General features: G+C 53.3%; 1 protein-coding gene across 1 annotated transcript in view; it reads right to left on the bottom strand.

The window, feature by feature from the left end:
- LOC144486856 (cathepsin L-like) overlaps positions 1-22,460 on the bottom strand; it is a 52,050-nt gene extending 29,590 nt beyond the window's left edge. Inside the window, 5 exon segments of the mRNA XM_078204876.1 lie at positions 34-200; positions 8,462-8,572; positions 15,013-15,073; positions 16,480-16,629; positions 22,384-22,460. Of these exon segments, the coding sequence (XP_078061002.1) occupies positions 34-200; positions 8,462-8,572; positions 15,013-15,073; positions 16,480-16,569 (429 nt within the window). The 5' untranslated portion in view covers positions 16,570-16,629; positions 22,384-22,460.
- Positions 22,461-23,617: the final 1,157 nt, after the last annotated feature.

Genomic DNA, 23,617 nt, shown 5'->3' with positions numbered 1-23,617 from the left:
AGTTTTACTCTGTATCTAACCCCGTGCCCATACCTGATCTTTTACTCTGGTGATCGCCCCTTTCTTCTTCCAATTAAACCTTGACGGTGCAGACAAGTTAGCCAATCTCCCGTTGGCTTCTGTCCACTTGACTTCCTCCGGCCACGTGCCATTGTTGTTACTAATAATTGGGTTGAGGTAATACTTGGCAAACTCTTCGTCTGTAAAAAGGAAACACAATTTGAGCGACTCCTCAGCCGGTCTCCATCTTGTTGCCCTGGAGCCATCTTCCGATCTCCCCGGCCAGAGGGCGGCAGAACGATGCATTGTGGGGGAAGTTCCGTCAAGGTGGAGAGACTGGGAGAATCCGCGATCGTTCTCCTCGGAGTCAGTGCAGGTTCAGGGGGAGATTTAATCCAGGCCTTTAAGTTCGCCAGGGGGGTCGTTCAGATGCGAATAAATTAGGGGAAAGTTATTCCGCGCAATGGATAACCAGAAGATGGGGGGCACAGATTGAAGAGAACCGGGGAAAGAACCAGAGGTCGGGGGGCTGGATTGAGGAGAATTTATTTTTTATACCCTGCGAGTTGTTGTCATAGATGTTTACAACGTGGACACAGGCCCTTCAGCCCAACCTGTCCATGCCAATCCCTTTTTTTTGTTAACCACTAAGCTAGTCCCAATTGCCCGCGTTTGGCCCATATCCCTCCATACCCATCGTACCCATGTAACTGTCTAAACGCTTTTTAAAAGACAAAATTGTACCCACCTCTACTACTACCTGGGTTCTAGTGTTACATGTTCATAGCTCCTTGAAAGTGGAGTCACAGGTGGACAGAGTGGTGAAGAAGGCATTCAGCACGCTTGGTTTCATTGGTCAGAACATTGAATACAGGAGTTGGGACGTCTTGTTGAAGTTGTACAAGACATTGGTAAGGCCTCTTAAATATATCTGTTTCCACCACCTCTTGTGGACTCAGAGGTTTACATTATGGAAACAGGCCCTTCGGCCCAACTTTTCCATGCCACCCCTTTTTTTTAAAACCCCTAAGCTAATCCCAATTGCCCGCGTTTGGCCCACATCCCTCTATACCCATCTTACCCATGTAACTGTCTAAATGCTTTTTAAAAGACAAAATTGTACCCGCCTCTACTACTGCCTCTGGCAGCTCATTCCAGACACTCACCACCCTCTGTGTGAAAAAATTGCCCCCTCTGGACCCTTCTGTATCTCTCCCCCCTCACCTTAAACCTATGCCCTCTAGTTTTAGACTCCCCTGCCTTTGGGAAAAGATGTTGACTATCTAGCTGATCTATGCCCCTCATTATTTTATAGACCTCTATAAGATCACCCCTCAGCCTCCTACGCTCCAGAGAAAAAACATCCCAGTCTATCCAGCCTGGAAGGCGATTCCTGAAAGGGCGGCGGAAGCAGGAACTTTCGGAAAGGGGGGAACGGGGAAAAATGTACAGGGATCTGGGAGAGAGAGCAGGCAGAGCTTGAAGAGGGGAGGGGGTGGGACTTATTTGGTAGCTCTGTAGAAGGGCTAGTACAGCGATCTAGGGCTGAATGTCTTCCCTTTGTGCTATCATGTGCTGTAAACATGGGCGGTTCATGCGAGTGGGAGACAGAACCAGGGGCCGCAGAGTTTTGGATCAGCTGTGAGTTTCAAGTTTTACTTCTTCGTCACAAGTAGGCTTACATTAACACCGCAATGAAGCTACTGTGAAAATTCCATAATTGCCACACTCCGGCACCTGTTCGGGTAACATTGAGGGAGAATTTAGCATGGCCAATCCACCTAACCAGCACGTCTTTCGGACTGCGCGAGGAAACCGGAGCACCCGGAGGAAACCCACGCAGACACGGGGAGAATGTGCAAACTCCACACAGACAGTGACCCAAGCCGGGAATCGAACCCGGGTCCCTGGCGCTGTGAGGCAGCAGTGCTAACCCACTGTGTAACTTCTAGGGTAGATGATCCACGGCTCTGAGATCTCCCCATATTCCACACCCACCCCACCTGGAATCATAGAGTCATAGAATCCCTACAGTGCAGAAGGAGGCCATTCGGACCATCGAGTCTGCACTGACCACAATCCCAGGCTTTAATCCCGTAACCCCATGTGTTTAGCCTGCTAATGCCCCTGGAACTCGGGTAATTTAGCATGGCTAATCAACCTAACCCGCACATCTTTGGACACTAAGGGAGAATTTAGCACGGCTAATCAACCTAACCCGCACATCTTTGGACACTAAGGGGCAATTTAGCATGGCCAATCCACCTAACCTGCACATCTTTGGACAGTAAGAAGTTTAACAACACCAGGTTAAAGTCCAACAGGTTTATTTGGTAGCAAAAGCCACACAAGCTTTCGGAGCAAACCTTCTTACTGTGTTTACCCCAGTCCAACGCCAGCATCTCCACATCATCTTTGGACACTCAGGGACAATTTAGCATGGCCAATCCACCTAACCTGAACATCTTTGGACACTAAGGGACAATTTAGCATGGCCAATCTACCTAACCTGCACATCTTTGGACACTAAGGGGCAGTTTAGCATGGCCAATCCACCTAACCTACACATCTTTGGACACTAAGGGACAATTTAGCATGGCCAATTCACCTAACCTGCACATCTTTGGACACGAAGGGACAATTTAGCATGGCCAATTCACCTAACCTACACATCTTTGGACACTAAGGGGCAATTTAGCATGGCCAATTCACCTAACCTACACATCTTCGGACACTCAGGGGCAACTTAGCACGGCCAATCCACCGAATCCGCACATCTTTCAGACTGTGGGAGGAAACCAGAGCACCCGGAGGAAACCCACGCAGACACGGGGAGAATGTGCAGACTCTGCACAAGCGCTGACCCAAGTCGGGAATCGAACTCAGGTCCCTGGCGCTGTGAGGCAGCAGCGCTAACCACCGTGCCACCGCGTCGCCCACTCAGAATGTTATCGGTATCACAGAATGGTACCTCTCTACGTATTGGGAAAGTTCCGGATCAGGAGCCGGGGAATTCACAGCCGAGATAGGGCAGCCTCTTCCCCCATCCCCCTCTCTCTCTCTCACACCGTCAACAGCTATCCCGGCTGAAGATGCTGGGCGGGGCAGCTGTGGTGTGGTCGGAATGTCACCAGAGCTGTGGCCCACACTGGATAATGGACTCGGGGAGTGGGAGGGTTTGGGAGGGACACGGGTTCGAATCCCAGCTCGTAGCCAAGTTCCGCACACATGAGGTCGGCCTCAACCGGGATCTTGGGTTCATGTCACACTATCTGTAACCCCAACGACTTGCCTGGGCTTGCAAAATCTCACTGGCTGTCCTGTCTGGAGACAGTACACACCTCTTTAACCTGTGCTTAACCCTCTCTCTACTCACCTTGTCTGTACCTTTAAGACTTGATTACCTGTAAAGACTCGCATTCCAACCATTATTTTGTAAATTGAGTTTGTGTCTTTATATGCCCTGTTTGTGAACAGAATTCCCACTCACCTGACGAAGGGGCAGCGCTCCGAAAGCTCGTGGCCTTTGCTACCAAATAAACCTGTTGGACTTTAACGTGGTGTTGTTAGACTTCTTACTGGGCAATAAGTGCCAGCCCAGCCAGCAGTGCCCGTGTGTGATATGGTACAAACTAATAATGGCATGATGGGAAAAGTGGCCACTTGCTCGAGGTGTCCACAGAACAAAGCAGCTGCGAAACCATTTGACCCTCGCCCAAACTAGTAAGGTCAAACTAAGGCTGACTCTGCTTATAGAACATAGAACGTAGAACAGTACAGCACAGAACAGGCCCTTCGGCCCACAATGTTGTGCCGAGCTTTATCTGAAACCAAGATCAAGCTATCCCCACTCCCTATCATCCTGGTGTGCTCCATGTGCCTATCCAATAACCGCTTAAATGTTCCTAAAGTGTCTGACTCCACTATCACTGCAGGCAGTCCATTCCACACCCCAACCACTCTCTGCGTAAAGAACCTACCTCTGATATCCTTCCTATATCTCCCACCACGAACCCTATAGTTATGCCCCCTTGTAATAGCTCCATCCACCCGAGGAAATAGTCTTTGAACGTTCACTCTATCTATCCCCTTCATCATTTTATAAACCTCTGGCAGATCCAATGGGATGAAGCAGCAGTATAATATGAAGGGTACCATTCTTAGCAGTGTAGAGGATCAGAAGGACCTTGGGGTCCGGGTCCATAGGACTCTTAAATCGGCCTCGCAGGTGGAGGATGCGGTCAAGAAGGCGTACGGCGTACTGGCCTTCATTAATCGAGGGATTGAGTTTAGGAGTCGGGAGATAATGCTGCAGCTTTATAGGACCCTGGTTAGACCCCACTTGGAGTACTGCGCGCAGTTCTGGTCAGCTCATTACAGGAAAGATGTTGAAGCCATTGAAAGGGTGCAGAGGAGATTTACAAGGATGTTGCCTGGATTGGGGGGCATGCCTTATGAGGATAGGTTGAGGGAGCTTGGTCTCTTCTCCCTGGAGAGACGAAGGATGAGAGGTGACCTGATAGAGGTTTACAAGATGTTGAGAGGTCTGGATAGGGTAGACTCTCAGAGGCTATTTCCAAGGGCTGAAATGGTTGCTACGAGAGGACACAGGTTTAAGGTGCTGGGGGGTAGATACAGAGGAGATGTCAGGGGTAAGTTTTTCACTCAGAGGGTGGTGGGTGAGTGGAATCGGCTGACGTCGGTGGTGGTGGAGGCAAACTCGTTGGGGTCTTTTAAGAGACTTCTGGATGAGTACATGGGATTTAATGGGATTGAGGGCTATAGATAGGCCTAGAGGTGGGGATGTGATCGGCGCAACTTGTGGGCCGAAGGGCCTGTTTGTGCTGTGGCTTTCTATGTTCTATGTTCTATGTTCTATGTTCTATTAAGTCTCCCCTCAGCCTCCTCCGCTCCAGAGAGAACAGCCCTAGCTCCCTCAACCTTTCCTCATAAGACCTACCCTCCAAACCAGGCAGCATCCTGGTAAATCTCCTCTGCACTCTTTCCAGCGCTTCCACATCCTTCTTATAGTGAGGTGACCAGAACTGCACACAATATTCCAAATTATCTTAGGGAAGGGAAGTAATTAAACAATATAAGGCCCACTGGCCTGACCTCAGGGTGTTTTGAGAAGTGCCTGAGAACTACGTACATAAAACAAGGCCAACTGGCCTGACCTCAGGGTGTTTTGAGAAATACTTTAGAACAACGTACAAGATAAGGTCGGCGGTGAGGGAGTCACCAAACCATTTTGTTCCTTCAAAGGACAAGATAATGTTGTTATTGATAAGACTGAGGGGCCTGGGGAGTCACGGTCTTGGTGTTGTTACTAATTGTTTCTATGACTCACTTTCCCGCGTAAGCCTTTGTCACAAAACCCGATCCTGATTTTGTATAAATTGTGGACTGTTTCTGGGGCGAGGGGCGGACTAGGTGGAGGTTTTAGCAGCTGTGCCAACTGCTCTCCGACCTCAAGTCTCAGCCATCTTCTGCCTGCAGAACCTCGTGATTAAATGCTTGTTATTTTGACGAGAATGAATTTGTAGAGTCTGTCTTTTACACGTAATTAGCAGGAAAAAAAAGTTACACTTCAACATATACAAAGAACAGAGAACAATACAGCACGGGGACAGGCCCTTCGGCCCTCCAAGCCCGTGCCGCTCCCTGGTCCAAACTAGACCATTCTTTTGTATCCCTCCATTCCCACTCCGTTCATGTGGCTATCTAGATAAGTCTTAAACGTTCCCCGTGTGTCCGCCTCCATCACCTTGCCCGGCAGCACATTCCAGGCCCCCATCTGTGTAAAATACGTCCTTCTGATATCCGTGTTAAACCTCCCCCCCCTCACCTTGAACCTATGACCCCCTCGTGAACGTCACCACCGACCTGGGGAAAAGCTTCCCACCGTTCACCCTATCTGTGCCTTTCATAATTTTATACACCTCTATTAGGTCACCCCTCATCCTCCGTATTTCCAGTGAGAATAACCCCAGTTTACCCAATCTCTCCTCATAACTAAGCCCCTCCATACCAGGCAACATCCTGGTAAACCTCCTCTCCACTCTCTCCAAAGCCTCCACGTCCTTCTGGTAGTGTGGCGACCAGAACTGGACGCAGTATTCCAAATGCGGCCAAACCAACGTTCTATGCAACTGCAACATCAGACCCCAACTTTTATACTCTATGCCCCGTCCTATAAAGGCAAGCATGCCATATGCCTTATTCACTACCTTCTCCACCTGTGACGTCACCTTCAAGGATCTGTGGACTTGCACGCCCAGGTCACTCTGCGTATCTACACCCTTTATGGTTCTGCCATTTATCGTATAGCTCCCCCCTACGTTAGTTCGACCAAAATGCATCACTTCGCATTTATCTGGATTGAACTCCATCTGCCATTTCGTTGCCCAAATTTCCAGCCTATCTATATCCTTCTGTAGCCTCTGACAATGCTCCTCACTATCTGCAAGTCCAGCCATTTTCGTGTCGTCCGCAAACTTACTGATCACCCCAGTGTCCCATGTTCCATGAATGAATAATAAAAACCCATCTGGTTCACGAATGTCCTTTGGGGAAGAAAATCTGCCATTCTTACCCGGTCTGGCCTACATGTGACTCCAGACCTCATCCCCCCCGCCCCCCCACACACACACACACACACACATACGGCAAAGTGGTCGACTTTTAACTGCCCCCCTGTGCAATGGGCCAAGCGAGACACTCAGAACCAAGGGGGCAACTAGGATTGGGCACCAAATGCTGTCATTCCAAATGGTTAGTGGAAAGTTGAATAATGTTCCAAGGGGTTGGAATGTCCAACAGGGGTCAGGATCACAGGAACTGAAGTGGTTCAAGATTGAGGTTCTCCACCACTGTCCCAAGGGCAATTTGGGGTGGAAAGTCAGTGCTGAGGGAGTGCAGCACTGTCGGAGGGTCAGTGCTGAGGGAGTGCAGCACTGTCGGAGGGTCAGTGCTGAGGGAGTGCCGCACTGTCACAGGGTCAGTGCTGAGGGAGTGCCGCACTGTCACAGGGTCAGTACTGAGGGAGTGTCGCACTGTCAGAGGGTCAGTGCTGAGGGAGTGCCGCACTGTCAGAGGGTCAGTACTGAGGGAGTGCCGCACTGTCAGAGGGTCAGTGCTGAGGGAGTGCCGCACTGTCAGAGGGTCAGTACTGAGGGAGTGCCGCACTGTCAGAGGGTCAGTGCTGAGGGAGTGCCGCACTGTCGGAGGGTCAGTGCTGAGGGAGTGCCGCACTGTCAGAGGGTCAGTGCTGAGGGAGTGCCGCACTGTCGGAGGGTCAGTGCTGAGGGAGTGCCGCACTGTCGGAGGGTCAGTGCTGAGGGAGTGCCGCACTGTCGGAGGGTCAGTACTGAGGGAGTGCCGCACTGTTGGAGGGTCAGTGCTGAGGGAGTGCCGCACGGTCGGAGGGTCAGTACTGAGGGAGCGCTGCACTGTCGGAGGGTCAGTACTGAGGTATTGCCGCACTGTCGGAGGGTCAGTGCTGAGGGAGTGCCGCACTGTCGGAGGGTCAGTACTGAGGGAGTGCCGCACTGTCAGAGGGACAGTACTGAGGGAGTGCCGCACTGTCAGAGGGTCAGTGCTGAGGGAGTGCCGCACTGTCGGAGGGTCAGTGCTGAGGGAGTGTCGCACTGTCAGAGCGTCGGTAGTGAGGGAGTGCCGCACTGTCGGAGGGTCAGTACTGAGGGAGTGCCGCACTGTCGGAGGGTCAGTACTGAGGGAGTGCCGCACTGTCGGAGGGTCAGTACTGAGGGAGTGCCGCACTGTCGGAGGGTCAGTACTGAGGGAGTGCCGCACTGTCAGAGGGTCAGTACTGAGGGAGTGCCGCACTGTTGGAGGGTCAGTGCTGAGGGAGTGCCGCATTGTTGGAGGGTCAGTGATGAGGGAGTGCTGCACTGATGGAGGGTCAGTACTGAGGGAGTGCCGCACTGTCGGAGGGTCAGTACTGAGGGAGTGCCGCACTGTCGGAGGGTCAGTACTGAGGGAGTGCCGCACTGTCGGAGGGTCAGTACTGAGGGAGTGCCGCACTGTTGGAGGGTCAGTACTGAGGGAGTGCCGCACTGTCAGAGGGTCAGTACTGAGGGAGTGCCGCACTGTCGGAGGGTCAGTACTGAGGGAGTGCCGCACTGTTGGAGGGTCAGTACTGAGGGAGCTGTATCCCTCCAGTCCCTCCAGTCTATTATGAAGACCAGACAGTTGTACTCGAGTTGGATTCTTGGCCAATCCGGCCCATCGCCGCTCTCAGCTGGGCCTCCGAATGCAGGCTGTCTCCCCCCCTCCCCCCCTCCCTCACACCGCCCCCCCTCCTCCCCCGCCCTCCCCCATCCCTATCAGCGTGCCTCAGTATCACACCCGCTGACCGGGCTCACCCAGCCTGGCACCGGGAGCAGAGAATGCCCCCCCACAGGCCCCCCACCCCCACAGCACGTCCTGCCTCGCTTACCGGACAAGTCGCTGAACTTGGTGACTCCGTATACGGCCGTTCCTCGGTCCTGTTCCTGCATCCGTTTGGCCTCCTTGAGGTTGTCCACGAAGATCCGGAACCTTCTCTCCTCTTCTGGGCCGGCGGGAGGGAAGAGAGAACGTGTCAGCGATGGACGGTGCCGTCTCCATTGGCCGCTAGGCCAGACCGAGGGTGAATGGCGCACAATTGTTCACTCCCCACTCCCGTCCCCCCCCCGCCCCTCCCCCACCCCCTCCCCACCCTTCCCGCCCCTCCCTCACTTTGAACCCATGATCTCTGTGTTCACGTTTGGTCTCCTTACTTGAGAAAGGATATACTGGCACTGGAGGGGGTGCAGAGGAGATTCACTAGGTTGATTCCAGAGTTGAGAGGGTTGGCTCATGAGGAGAGACTGAGTAGACTGGGGCTACACTCATTGGAATTCAGAAGAATGAGGGGAGATCTTATAGAAACATATAAGATTATGAAGGGAATAGATAAGATAGAAGCAGGGAGATTGTTTCCACTGGCGGGTGAAACTCGAACTAGGGGGCAAGGCCTCAAAATAAGGGGGAGCAGATTTAGGACTGAGTTGAGGAGGAACTTCTTCACACAAAGGGTTGTGAATCTGTGGAATTCCCTGCCCAGTTGAGGCTCCCTCGTTGAATGTTTTTAAGGCAAGGATAGATTTTTGAAGAGTAAAGGAATTCAGGGTTATGGTGAGCGGGCGGGTAAGTGGAGCTGAGTCCACGAAAAGATCAGCCTGCCCCTGCTCCGAGTCTTATGTTATGTTTATCTCCACGCCTGTTACGTAAGAACATTGGAACTGGGAACAGAATTAGACCATTCGGCCCATCGAGTCTGCTCCGGCATGGCTGCTTAGTTTCTCACCCCCATTCTCCCGCCTTTTCCCCGTGACCTTTGACCCCCCTCACCAATCGGGAACCTATCTCTCTCTGTCTCCAATACACTCGATGACCCGGCCTCCTCCGTGGCAATGAATTCCACAGATTCACCCCCACCCTCCGGCTGAAGAAATTCCTCCTCATCTCGGTTCTAAAGGGTCCGTCCCTTTACTCTGAGGCCGAGCCCTCGGATCCCAGTCTCTCCGACTAATGGAAACATCTTCCCCGCGTCCACTCTATCCAGGGCCTTTCAGTATTCTGGAAGTTTCAATGAGATTCCCCCCCTCATCCTTCTAAACTCCATCGAGTACAGACCCAGAGTCCTCAAACACTCCTCATACGTCAAGCCTTTCATTCCCGGGATCGTTCTGGTGAACCTCCTCCGGACCCTTTCCAAGGCCGGCACATCCTTCCTTAGATACGGGGCCCAAAACTGCTCACAATACTCAATATTCCTTCAGATGATTCGCTCTACCCCACCTCCACCCCTTGGTTTTCATTCTATTTTATTTAATATTTTTTTACCGTTCTCTACCTTTTATTTACTTTATTGTCTGTCTTCATTTTCCCCCCCCCCCTCCCACTCTTTCCCCCTACTTCATCCCCCTTCCCTTACCTTTCCTCCCTCCCCCGCTTCCCCTTTTCCACATTCTACCCCTGTCCCGTTCCCCACCTCCTCCCCCGACGTCTCCATCTGTCACAGTTTACAGTTTCTCTGCCGTTTGGCCATTCACACCCTTTATTCTCTCTATGGGCTGCCATTAGCGGCCTTTCCCCCCCCCCCCCCCCCCGGTTTCTGTGGCTATGACTCATCTTCCATTCCCTCCCCCTGCAGTATGAATAGCTCCCACTTTCTCTGCCTTTTAGCTTTGACAAAGGGGCGTCTGGGCTCGAAACGTCAGCTCCTTTCCTCTCCTGACAGACGCTGCCAGACCCGCTGAGATTTTCCAACTTTTGGCCCAATATTCAAAACGTGGCCTGACCCGGGCCTGACAAGGCCTCAGAAAGTACATCCCTGTTCTTGTATTCTAGTCCCCTCCAAATTAATGCGAGCATTTGCCTTCCTAACCGCCAACTAAACCTGCAAGTTAGCCTTGAGAGAGTCCTGAACTAGGACTCCCACTTTTGATGTGGAGCTGCTGGCGTTGGACTGGGGTGGGCACAGTAAGAAGTCTCACAACACCAGTTTGAAGTCCAACATGTTTATTTGGCAGCACGAGCTTTCGGAGCGTTGGCCCTTCACCTGACGAAGGAGCGGCGCTCCGAAAGCTCGTGCTCCCAAATAAACCTGTTGGACTTTAACCTGGTGTCGTGAGACTACTTACTAAAGCCCCTTTGCGCGTCTGATTTAGAAATCATAGAAACCCTACAGTGCAGAAAGAGGCCATTCGGCCCATCGAGTCTGCACCGACCACAATCCCACCCAGGCCCTGCCCCCATATCCCTACACATTTACCCGCTAATCCCTCTAACCTACACATCTCAGGACTCGAAGGGGCAATTTTTAGCACGGCCAATCAACCTAACCCACACATTTATGGACTGTGGGAGGAAACCGGAGCACCCGGAGGAAACCCACGCAGGCACGAGGAGAATGTGCAAACTCCACACAGACAGTGACCCGAGCCGGGAATCGAACCCAGGTCCCTGGAGCTGTGAAGCAGCAGCGCTAACCACTGTGCTACCGTGCCACCCCAAAATGAGTGGCTTGCTAGACCATTTCAGAGGGCAGTTGAGAGTCAACCACATTGCTGTGGGCTCTGGAGTCACATGTAGGCCAGACCGGGGTAAGGACGGCAGATTTCCTTCCCTAAAGGACATTAGTGAAACAAATAGGTTTTTCCCAGAATCGACAATGGTTTCATGGTCACTGATAGATCCTTATTCCGATATTTTTATTGAATTGTAATTCCACCATCTGCCGTGGCGGGATTCGAACTCGGGTCCCTAGAACATTCAGAGTTTCTGGATTAATAGCCTAGCGATAATACCACTAGGCCATCGCTCCCCTAAAACAGTAGTTGTTTAATCATAGAAATCATAGAAACCCTACAGTGCAGAAAGAGGCCATTCGGCCCATCGAGTCTGCACCGACCACAATCCCACCCAGGCCCTACCCCCATATCCCTACAGATTTACCCACTAATCCCTCTAAAAATGCTCCCCGTCAAGGAATTGAACCCCAGTCTCCCGCGTGACAGGCGGGGACACGAACCACTATACCAACGAGGAAGTGATCATTGAGAATTTCTCAATTATCTCCCCATTTCGAAAATACTTTACGCCTTGATAGATTGTACCACACCACAAAACCTGCTTCCCTTTGAGAGAACGCAGGGACCAGCGCTGGGACCTCTGTTGTTTGTAGTATATATAAGTGATCTGGAGGAAAATGTGGGTGGGTCTGATGAGTAAGTTTGCGGATGACACGAAGGTCGGAGGAGTTGCGGATAATGCCGGGGATTCTCAGAGGATACGACAGGGTATGGATAGATTGGAGACTTGGGCACAGAAATGGCAGATGGAGTTTAATTCGGACAAATGCGAGGTGATGCATTTTGGAGGATCAAATTTAGGTGTGAATTATACTGTAAATGGCAGAACCCCGAGGAACATTAACATAGAGGGATCTGGGCGTGCAGGTCCACAGTTCCATAAAAGTGCCAACACAGGTGGCCAAGGTGGTTACGAAGGCATGCTTGCCTTCATCGGCCGGGACGTTGAGTACAGGAGTTGGGAAATCATGCTGCAGCTATATAACACCTTGGTTAGGCCGCATTTGGAGCATTGCGGGCAGTTCTGGTCACCACACTACCAGGAGGAAGCTTTGGAGAGAGTGCAGAGAAGGTTCACCAGGATGTTGGCCTGGTCTCGAGGGTGTTGGCTATGAGGAGAGGTTGGATAAACTGGGATTGTTTTCACTGGAAAGACGGAGGCTGAGGGGAGACCTGGTCGACAGAATGATGAGAGGCACAGACAGGGTGGATAGTCAGAGGCTTTTCCCCCCAGGGTGGAAGCGTTAATTACAAGGGGGGGGGGGGGCACAGGTTCAAGGTGAGAGGGGGGGAAAGTTTAAGGGAGATGTGCGGGGGGAGTTTTTCACGCAGAGAGTGGTGGGTGCCTGGAACGCGCTGCCAGAGGAGGTGGTGGAAGCGGGAACATTAACAACATTTAAGAGGCATCTGGATGGGTGCATGAATAGGGAGGGAATCGAGGGATAGGGACCGAGTAAGGGCAGAAGATTCCTTTTGTAATTTATCATAGAATCAATTCTATAATTGTAACATTAATAATTATTATAATAGTGTTCAATTCTGGTCGCCACACTACCAGGAGGATGTGGAGGCTTTGGAGAGGGTACAGAAAAGATTTACCAGGATGTTGCCTGGCATGGAGGGCATTAGCTATGAGGAGAAGTTGGAGAAACTTGGTTTGTTCTCACTGGAGCGACGGAGGTTGAGGGGAGACCTGATAGAAGTCTACAAGATTATGAGGGCCATGGACAGAGTGGATAGTCAGAAGCTTTTTCCCAGGGTGGAAGAGTCAATTACTAGGGGGGCACAGGTTTAAGCTGCGTGGGGAAAAGTTTAGAGGAGATGTGCGAGGTAAGTGTTTTTACACAGAGGGTGGTGAGTGTCTGGAAGGCGCTGCCCGGGGAGGTGGTGGGAGCGGGTACGATAGCGGCATTTAAGGGGCAACTAGATGAATACATGAATAGGATGGGAATGGAAGGATACAGACTCTGTAAGTGCGTACGGTTTTAGTTTAGGCAGACAACACGATCGGCGCAGGCTTGGAGGGCCAAAGGGCCTTTCCTGCGCTGTGCTGTTCTCTGTTCTAATCCCTGCAGTGCAGAAGGAGGCCATTCGGCCCATCGAGTCTGCACCGAATACACAATCCCACCCAGACCCTACCCCCATAACCCCATGTATTTACCCTCCCACATCCCCTGACACTCAGGGGAAATTTACCATGGCCAATCAACCTAACCCGCACGTCTTTGGACTTAGTTAGGGCATCACGATCGGGGCAGGCTTGGAGGGCCGAAGGGCCTGTTCCTGCACTGTACTGTTCTTTGTTCACACTCCAGCCATTAGTTGGCCAAGACACCCACCCCGAGAACCGCACGACCTTCCTACACCAATTGGAAAGCTAAGAGTCTTATTAACCAATCGGATTGTGCCTCCCGACTCACCACATTTTCTAATTTTTTAGATTTTTATACCTGGTAAATTGAAAAGTTCCAAGAAAAAAGCCCCAAACTGCCCCCTCCACCCGCTCCCCCCCTCCACATGCTCCCCCCTCTCCCCCCCTCCCCTCCCCCCCCCCCCCTCCGCCCCACCAACCCTCAATTTGACAAACCGATGGCCTCTCTCCAGGGTCACACACACTGAGGCATTCTGGAGGCATCGATCTTCAATTCTGGGATATTCCGGATCGTTCCGGGAGAGTTTATCACATTGAGGTACCCTCCAGCTCCCACACTCCGGTGCTCAATGGTGTCTGGGACAGGAGCACAGGGGGGGTCAGTGCTGAGGGAGTGCCGCACTGTCAGAGAGTCAGTACTGAGGGAGTGCCGCACTGTCAGAGGGTCAGTGCTGAGGGAGTGCCGCACTGTCAGAGAGTCAGTACTGAGGGAGCGCCGCACTGTCGGAGGGTCAGTGCTGAGGGAGTGCCACCCTGTCGGAGGGTCAGTGCTGAGGGAGTGCTGCACTGTCAGAGGGTCAGTGCTGAGGGAGTGCCGCACTGTCGGAGGGTCAGTACTGAGGGAGCGCCGCACTGTCGGAGGGTCAGTGCTGAGGGAGTGCCGCACTGTCGGAGGGTCAGTACTGAGGGAGTGCCGCACTGTCGGAGGGTCAGTGCTGAGGGAGTGCCGCACTGTCGGAGGGTCAGTACTGAGGGAGTGCCGCACTGTCGGAGGGTCAGTACTGAGGGAGTGCCGCACTGTCGGAGGGTCAGTGCTGAGGGTGTGCTGCACTGTCGGAGGGTCAGTGCTGAGGGAGCGCCGCACTGTGGGAGGGTCAGTACTGAGGGAGTGCCGCACTGTCGGAGGGTCAGCGCTGAGGGAGTGCCGCACTGTCAGAGGATCAGTGCTGAGGGAGTGCCGCACTGTCGGAGGGTCAGTGCTGAGGGAGTGCCGCACTGTCAGAGGGTCAGTACTGAGGGAGTGCCGCACTGTCAGAGGATCAGTGCTGAGGGAGTGCCGCACTGTCAGAGGGTCAGTGCTGAGGGAGTGCCGCACTGTCAGAGGATCAGTGCTGAGGAGTGCCGCACTGTCAGAGGATCAGTGCTGAGGGAGTGCCGCACTGTGGGAGGGTCAGTACTGAGGAGCTGTGCCTTTTCAGGGAACGTGCCTCCAGTCCATACTGAAGACCAACGTCAAGACGAGTGAGGCCCAGTGGTTTTCCCCGGTGCACATCCTGACTCTCCCCAGCAGGGGGCGGCGGAGGAAGGGGAGGAGGGAAACTGGGTGATATTTGAAGTTGGCTAGGCCGGGCTCAGTGAGGCCTACAATGGCCGCCCTGTCCCTAACCGTCCCAGGATCAGTACATCCCGCGGGGAGGGGGGGAGAGGGCGGGAGGGTCGAACTCCGGCCTCCCTGGGCGATGGGGACAGACAACCGAATAGTGCGGACATGTTTCTTACCTTCCAACCCCTCGTAGTCCTTCTTGTATTTTACTTTGAACTCCTCAAACTGGGTCCGCAGCTGCAATTGAGGGGATAGAATAAGATCCAGTTACGTTCCCGGTCGGAGATTCGCCCCCCATTCAGAAGCGACGCGGAAATTCCCGTCAACTGGGCCTCAGGATTATTTCCTGTCGCCTTGGCGATGGGTGTTGTATATTCAGATGGTTCGAACTATCTGACCTGGACTGGGTCACTGGACGCTGGGGGAGGCGGGGTGAGGCTAAGATTCAACGAGCGTCACGCTGGGGTAGACCGTGAGGGGCCGAATGGCCTCTTTCTGTTCTGTTCCTGCCCCCCACCCCACCCCCGAGGAAGATCTTCCGTCGAAACAACGAACAAAGGCAGGGTTGCATTTGTCTAGTGCATTTGAACCCCCTTCACCCCCCCCCCAGCAGGGGCCTCACAGCCAAACAAGTGACCCTCCTTCCTCTGAAGTTCCGTCGCTGTTGCCATGCGGCAACCAGCTGGGGCACAGCAAGATCCCACAAAACCAGCAATCTCCTCACGCACCCGAATTGTCTGTCTATATATTTTTATTAAAAAGCGATGTTTGATTGCGGGATAAATATCGGCCCCGGAACGCTGGGGAGGACTCCCCACCACGCACCACCGCCCCCCCCCCCCGCCTCCATCCCCGTGGCCCCTTCCCCCACACTGCCCTCTCCCCCCCCCACCAACCCCAATCGCACACCGCCCAGCCAAAACTGCCGTGGTTAACTTGCCGTGAACTAGGGCACCCAGATCCCTCTGCTGACTTTTCCCAACCTCTCTCCATTCAAGAAATATTTGGCCCTCCTGTCTTTCCACTGAAGGGGATAACTCCGCAATTGTTCACGTCACGTTCCACCTGCCCACTCAAGCCTCCGAGTATCCCCCTCACAACTCATGTCCCCAACTTACTTTGTGCCTTCGGCAAATTTGAAAGATTATGTTCATTCCCCACGTCCAAACCATTTCTACTTGTCCCATCACTGGGTTGTACGGTGATTATTCACCGATGTCAGGGAGGGATTACCTGCCGCACTTTGAGTAAAGGCCGTGGGATCCCTCATACCTGCCTTGGAGGCCTCACAAAGCCGACAAATTGAGGTCGGGGTGGTGCCCTGCTGCCGTCCCTTCAAGGACAGCCAATTTAGGCCGAGAAGAAGCCTGATTTTCCTGGTTTTGCAAGGTGGGGGGCTCAAACTAGGCCACAGGCCTCTAAATTAGGCCCCGAAATTTCACTCGAGACAGGCTTGAGGCCTGTGTGGGCACCGCCATTCGCTTTCCTGACTTCCTAGCCCAATTGTTAATGCTGTTGACAATCATAGCACACGGGGAAGCTATTCGGCCCATCAAGCCCGTGCCGGCCCACCCAGAAGCTCGAGCCAAGAGTTCAAGGCCTGTTTGTTGCCCCTTTCCTGGATTTCTCAGCCTGATACTTACTTCACCTTCATCGTCAACGTTGAGGTGAGATACCTTCGACTGCACGAGGCTGCAGGAGAGGGCGAGGCAGATGAGAGTGAGCCGGAACATTCTGTGATGGGACGTGAACTTCACTCCCGGTGAGCGTAAGAGGAAATCCTGCCAGGGGAACTGGAAACAGGAGATATCTCAGTAACTCAGAGAGCCAACCCTCAGATATAAAACAAACTGATCCCTCAGCACTGACCCTCCAACAGTGCGGCACTCCCTCAGTACTGACCCTCTGACAGTGCGGCACTCCCTCAGTACTGACCCTCTGACAGTGCGGCACTCCCTCAGTACTGACCTTTGGGGCCTTAATGCGCACGAGGAATTTGGATGTGGTTGCGGTGACGGAGACTTGGTTGAAAGAGGGACAGGACTGGCAGCTGAATATTCCAGGGTACAAGTGTTTTAGGCGAGACAGAGGAGGGGCCAAAAGAGGTGGGGGAGTAGCGGTATTGGTTGGAGAGCATATTACAGCGGTGCAGAGGGAGGACAATTCGGAGGAGTCGTGTAGCGAGTCACTCTGGGTGGAGCTTAGAAACAGGAAAGGCGCAGTCACTATGTTGGGGGTGTACTACAGGCCCCCCAACAGCCCAAGGGAAGTGGAAGAATGGATATGTCAGGAGATACTGGATAGGTGCAGGAAATATAGGGTTGTTGTAGTGGGAGACTTCAATTTCCCTGGTATAGACTGGAAATGGCTGAGGGCAGGGACTCTGGATGGTGAGGCATTTGTAAAATGTGTACAGGAGGGTTCGTTGGAACAATATGTGGACAGCCCAACTAGAGAGGGGGCTATACTGGACCTGGTGCTGGGGAATGAACCCGGTCAGGTCTTCAAAGTTTTGGTCGGGGAACATGTGGCAAATAGTGACCACAATTCTGTTAGCTTTAGGATAGTGATGGAAAAGGATGAGTGGTGTCCCAAGGGTAAGGTGTTGGATTGGGGGAAGGCTAACTTTATTGGGATCAGGCAGAAATTGGCAGCTCTTGATTGGGAGAGGCTGTTTGAGGGTAAATCCACATCTGGTATGTGGCAGTCTTTTAAGGAATGGTTGTTAGGGCTACAGGACAAGCATGTGCCTGTAAAAAAGAAGGATAGGAAGGGTAGGATTAGAGAACCGTGGATAACCAGGGAAATTGAGGGACTGGTCAAAAGGAAAAGAGAGGCGTATGTTAGGTCCAAGCAGCTAAAAACGGAGGGAGCTCTGGAAGAGTATAATGAAAGTAGGAAAATACTCAAACGGGGAATTAGAAGAGCAAAAAGGGGTCACGAAATGTTCTTGGCAGACAGGATTAAGGAGAATCCCAAGGCATTTTATTCATACGTTAGGAACAAAAGGGTTGTAAGGGAAAAAATCGGACCTCTCAGGGACAAAAGTGGGGACTTATGCTTGGAGCCCAAAGAGGTAGGGGAGATCCTAAATGAATACTTTGCGTCGGTATTCACTAAGAAGAGGGATGTGTTGACTGGGAGTGTCTCGGAGGGGAGTGTTGAACCGTTGGAGAAAATCTCCATTACAAAGGAGGAAGTGTTAGGTTTGTTAGAGAATATAAAGACTGACAAATCCCCAGGGCCTGATGGAATCTATCCAAGGCTGCTCAGGGAGACGAGAGGTGAAATAGTTGGGCCTCTGACGCAAATCTTTGTCTCGTCACTGGACACAGGTGAGGTCCCAGAGGATTGGAGGATAGCCAATGTGGTCCCGTTATTTAAGAAGGGTAGGAAGGATAACCCGGGTAATTATAGGCCGGTGAGCTTGACGTCCGTGGTGGGGAAGTTGTTGGAGAAGATTCTTAAAGATAGGATGTATGCGCATTTAGAAAGGAATAAACTCATTAACGATAGTCAACATGGTTTTGTGAGAGGGAGGTCATGCCTCACGAACCTGGTGGTGTTTTTTGAAGAAGTGACCAAAATGGTTGACGAAGGAAGGGCCGTGGATGTTGTCTATATGGACTTTAGTAAAGCGTTTGACAAAGTCCCTCATGGTAGGCTAGTGAAAAAGGTTGGATCCCATGGGATAAAGGGGGAGGTGGCTAGATGGGTGGAGAACTGGCTTGGTCATAGAAGACAGAGGGTGGTAGTGGAAGGGTCTTTTTCCGGCTGGAGGCCTGTGACTAGTGGTGTACCGCAGGGCTCTGTATTGGGACCTCTGCTGTTTGTGATTTATATAAATGATCTGGAAGAAGGAGTAACTGGGGTGATCAGTAAGTTTGCGGACGACACAAAACTGGCAGGACTTGCAGATAGTGAGGAACATTGTCAGAGGCTACAGAAGGATATAGATAGGCTGGAAATTTGGGCAAGGAAATGGCAGATGGAGTTCAATCCTGATAAATGCGAAGTGATGCATTTTGGTGGGAATAATGTAGGGAGGAGCTACACGATAAATGGAAGAACCATAAAGGGTGTAGAGACGCAGAGGGACCTGGGTGTGCAAGTCCACAGATCTTTGAAGGTGACGTCACAGGTGGAGAAGGTGGTGAAGAAGGCATATGGCATGCTTGCCTTTATAGGACGGGGCATAGAGTATAAAAGTTGGGGTCTGATGTTGCAGATGTATAGAACGTTGGTTCGGCCGCATTTGGAATACTGCGTCCAGTTCTGGTCGCCACACTGCCAGAAGGACGTGGAGGCTTTGGAGAGAGTACAGAGGAGGTTTACCAGGATGTTGCCTGGTATGGAGGGGCTTGGTTATGAGGAGAGATTGGGGAAACTGGGGTTGTTCTCCTTGGAAAGACGGAGGATGAGGGGAGACTTAATAGAGGTGTATAAAATTATGAAAGGCATAGATAGGGTGAACGGTGGGAAGCTTTTCCCCGGGTCGGTGGTGACGTTCACGAGGGGTCATAGGTTCAAGGTGAAGGGGGGGAGGTTTAACACAGATATCAGAAGGACATATTTCACACAGAGGGTCGTGGGGGCCTGGAATGTGTTGCCGGGCAAGGTGGTGGAGGCGGACACACTGGGAACGTTTAAGACTTATCTAGACAGCTATATGAACGGAGTGGGAATGGAGGGATACAAAAGAGTGATCTAGTTTGGACCAGGGAGCGGCGCGGGCTAATTGTTCCTGGTTTCTCGTTTCAAGGCTTCATTCTACGATCATCTTGCTGGTGCCAGTACAGAGTGAGACTGCGGATAGTTGGGAACCTGTCTCGGGGGCAGGGGATTCATATGGTGTTCGTGGGAGTGGAAATGACTAGGGTTGGGAAGCATTTTCCGATCGGGGCCATTGTGATCTCCTGGACTCGTTTCGATCGCCTCAGGGGGTCGGAGAGGAATTTCCCAGATTTTTCTTTCCCCATATTGGCCCTGGGGTTTTTCACTCTGGGTTTTCGCCTCTCCCTGGAGATCACATGGTCTGGAATGGGGGGGTGGGGGTAAGTTAATAGGTTGTAATGAACAAAGCATCGTAGCTGTGAGGGACAGCTCGGTGGATAGGATATTGGTATGTAGATAGGCTGGAAAATTGGGTGGGGATCCTGGATTCAGGATTCAATCCTGGACCGGGGAGCGGCGCGGGCTTGGAGGGCCGAAGGGCCTGTTCCTGTGCTGTATTGTTCTTTGTTCTTTGTTCTTTGACCCTCCGACAGTGCGGCACTCCCTCAGTACTAACCCTCCGACAGTGCGGCTCTCCCTCAGTACTGACCCTCCGACAGTGCGGCACTCCCTCAGCACTAACCCTCCAACAGTGCGGCACTCCCTCAGTACTGACCCTCCGAGAGTGCGGCACTCCCTCAGTACTGACCCTCCGAGAGTGCGGCACTCCCTCAGTACTGACCCTCCGACAGTGCGGCACTCCCTCAGCACTGACCCTCTGACAGTGCGGCACTCCCGCAGCACTGACCCTCCTACAGTGCGGCACTCCCTCAGCACTGACCCTCTGACAGTGCATCACTCCCTCAGCACTGACCCTCTGACAGTGCAGCACTCCCTCAGCACTGATCCTCCCACAGTGCGGCACTCCCTCAGCACTGACCCTCTGACAGTGCGGCACTCCCTCATTACTGACCCTCTGAGAGTGCGGCACTCCCTCAGCACTGACCCTCTGACAGTGCGGCACTCCCTCAGTACTGACCCTCTGACAGTGCGGCACTACCTCAGTACTGACCCTCCGACAGTGCGGCGCTCCCTCAGTACTGACCCTCCCACAGTGCGGCACTCCCTCAGCACTGACCCTCTGACAGTGCGGCACTCCCTCAGCACTGACCCTCCGACAGTGCGGCACTCCCTCAGTACTGACTCTCTGACAGTGCGGCACTCCCTCATCACTGACCCTCTGACAGTGCGGCACTCCCTCGGTACTGACCCTCTGACAGTGCAGCATTCCCTCAGCACTGACCCTCTGAAAGTGCGGCACTCCCTCAGTACTGACCATCCGACAGTGCGGCACTCCCTCAGCACTGACCCTCCGACAGTGCGGCACTCCCTCAGTACTGACCCTCCCACAGTGCGGCACTCCCTCAGTACTGACCGTCTGACAGTGCGGCACTCCCTCAGCACTGACCCTCCGACAGTGCGGCCCTCCCTCAGTACTGACTCTCTGACAGTGCGGCACTCCCTCAGCACTGACCCTCTCACAGTGCGGCACTCCCTCAGTACTGACCCTCTGACAGTGCGGCACTCCCTCAGTACTGACCCTCTGACAGTGCGGCACTCCCTCAGTACTGACCCTCCGACAGTGCGGCCCTCCCTCAGTACTGACCCTCCAACAATGCGGCACTCCCTCAGCACTGACCCTCTGACAGTGCAGCACTCCCTCAGCACTGACCCTCCGACAGTGCAGCACTCCCTCAGTCTGACCCTCCAACAGTGCAGCACTCCCTCAGCACTGACCCTGCAACAGCGTAGCACTTGCTTAGTACTGACCCTCTGACAGTGCGGCACTCCCTCAGTGCTGACCCTCCAACAATGCGGCACTCCCTCAGCACTGACCCTCTGACAGTGCGGCACTCCCTCAGCACTGACCCTCCAACAGTGCGGCACTCCCTCAGCACTGACCCTCTGACAGTGCGGCACTCCCCCAGCATTGACCCTCTGACAGTGCGGCACTCCCTCAGCCCTGACCCTCTGACAGTGCGGCACTCCCTCAGTACTGACCCTCCGACAGTGCGGCACTCCCTCAGCACTGACCCTCCGACAGTGCGGCACTCCCTCAGCACCGACCCTCCGACAGTGCGGCACTCCCTCAGCACTGACCCTCCGACAGTGCGGCACTCCCTCAGTACTGACCCTCCGACAGTGCGGCACTCCCTCAGTACTGACCCTCTGACAGTGCGGCACTCCCTCAGTACTGACCCTCCGACAGTGCGGCACTCCCTCAGTACTGACCCTCCAACAGTGCGGCACTCCCTCAGTACTGACCCTCCGACAGTGCGGCACTCCCTCAGTACTGACCCTCCAACAGTGCGGCACTCCCTCAGTACTGACCCTCCGACAGTGCGGCACTCCCTCTGTACTGACCCTCTGACAGTGCGGCACTCCCTCAGCACTGACCCTCCGACAGTGCGGCACTCCCTCAGCACCGACCCTCCGACAGTGCGGCACTCCCTCAGCACTGACCCTCCGACAGTGCGGCACTCCCTCAGTACTGACCCTCCGACAGTGCGGCACTCCCTCAGTACTGACCCTCTGACAGTGCGGCACTCCCTCAGCACTGACCCTCCAACAGTGCGGCACTCCCTCAGTACTGACCCTCCGACAGTGCGGCACTCCCTCAGTACTGACCCTCCGACAGTGCGGCACTCCCTCAGCACTGACCCTCCGACAGTGCGGCACTCCCTCAGCACTGACCCTCCCACAGTGCGGCACTCCCTCGGCACTGACCCTCCGACAGTGCGGCACTATCTGTCTGCCCCATGTTGTTCACTCACCCTTCAGCCCGTCTGTCCGATACTGGCAGCCTGAACAGAATGCAGGAGGCGATTGGCTCTTTATAGTTTAACGTGGGCGCCTCCTCCACCTATCGCAGGCCACCCCCTTCAGTCCGGCGACCAATAGGGAGCGGAAGACACAGTTGGTCATCCAATCATTGAACAGAGAAATAAATCAATCCATATCTTTCCAAAATTGCAAGATTATTTCGACATCAAGAGAGCGTGTGCAAAGGCCTTCCTCATTCATTAATCTCCAATCTCCCCGTTCCCCTGGGGCAGTGACACTCCTTCCCCTCCGAGCTCCCCACACAAGCCGCTGGAAGTTAAATTTAAATCTCTGGCTACTAACTAACTCTGAAGATCAGCCTCTGATCTTCGGGTAAGCGTTCTCCAAGGCGGCCTTCACGACACACGACAGCGCAGAGTCGCTGAGCAGAGACTGATAGCCAAGTTCCGCACACATGAGAACGGCCTCAACCGGGATCTTGGGTTCATGTCACACTATCGGTAACCCCCACGACTTGCCTGGGCTTGCAAAATCTCACTAACTGTCCCGTCTGGAGACAATACACATCTCTTTAACCTGTGCTTAACCCTCTCTCCACTCACATTGTCTGCACCTTTAAGACTTGATTACCTGTGAAGACTCGCATTCCAACCATTATCTTGTAAATTGAGTTGATGTGCCCTGTTTGTGAACAGAACTCCTCACTCACCTCAGGAAGGAACTTGAGGCTCCGAAAGCGAGTGCTGCCAAATAAACCTGTTGGACTTTGACCTGGTGTTAGAATCATAGAAGCCCTACAGTGCAGAAAGAAGCCATTCGGCCCATCGAGTCTGCACCGACCACAATCCCACCCAGGCCCTACCCCCATATCCCTACACATTTACCCGCTAATCCCTCTAACCTACGCATCTCAGGACACTAAGGGGCAATTTTAGCACGGCCAATCAAACTAACCCGCACATCTTTGGACTGTGGGAGGAAACCGGAGCACCCGGAGAAAACCCACGCAGACACGAGGAGAATGTGCAAACTCCACACAGACAGTGACCCAAGCCGGGAATCGAACCCGGGTCCCTGGAGCTGTGAAGCAGCAGTGCTAACCCACTGTGCTACCGTGCGTGTTGTGAGACTCCTTACTGTGCCCACCCCAGTCCAACGCCAGCATCTCCACATCATCAGTGACTCTAACCCCAGTATCTCCACCAGACCAACTGTCCGCTCGCG

Source organism: Mustelus asterias, unplaced genomic scaffold (genome assembly GCF_964213995.1).
Source record: "Mustelus asterias unplaced genomic scaffold, sMusAst1.hap1.1 HAP1_SCAFFOLD_494, whole genome shotgun sequence".
Taxonomy (NCBI): domain Eukaryota; kingdom Metazoa; phylum Chordata; class Chondrichthyes; order Carcharhiniformes; family Triakidae; genus Mustelus; species Mustelus asterias.
Note: the sequence above shows the minus strand (reverse complement) of the source record. Positions and strands in the feature narration are given on the sequence as shown.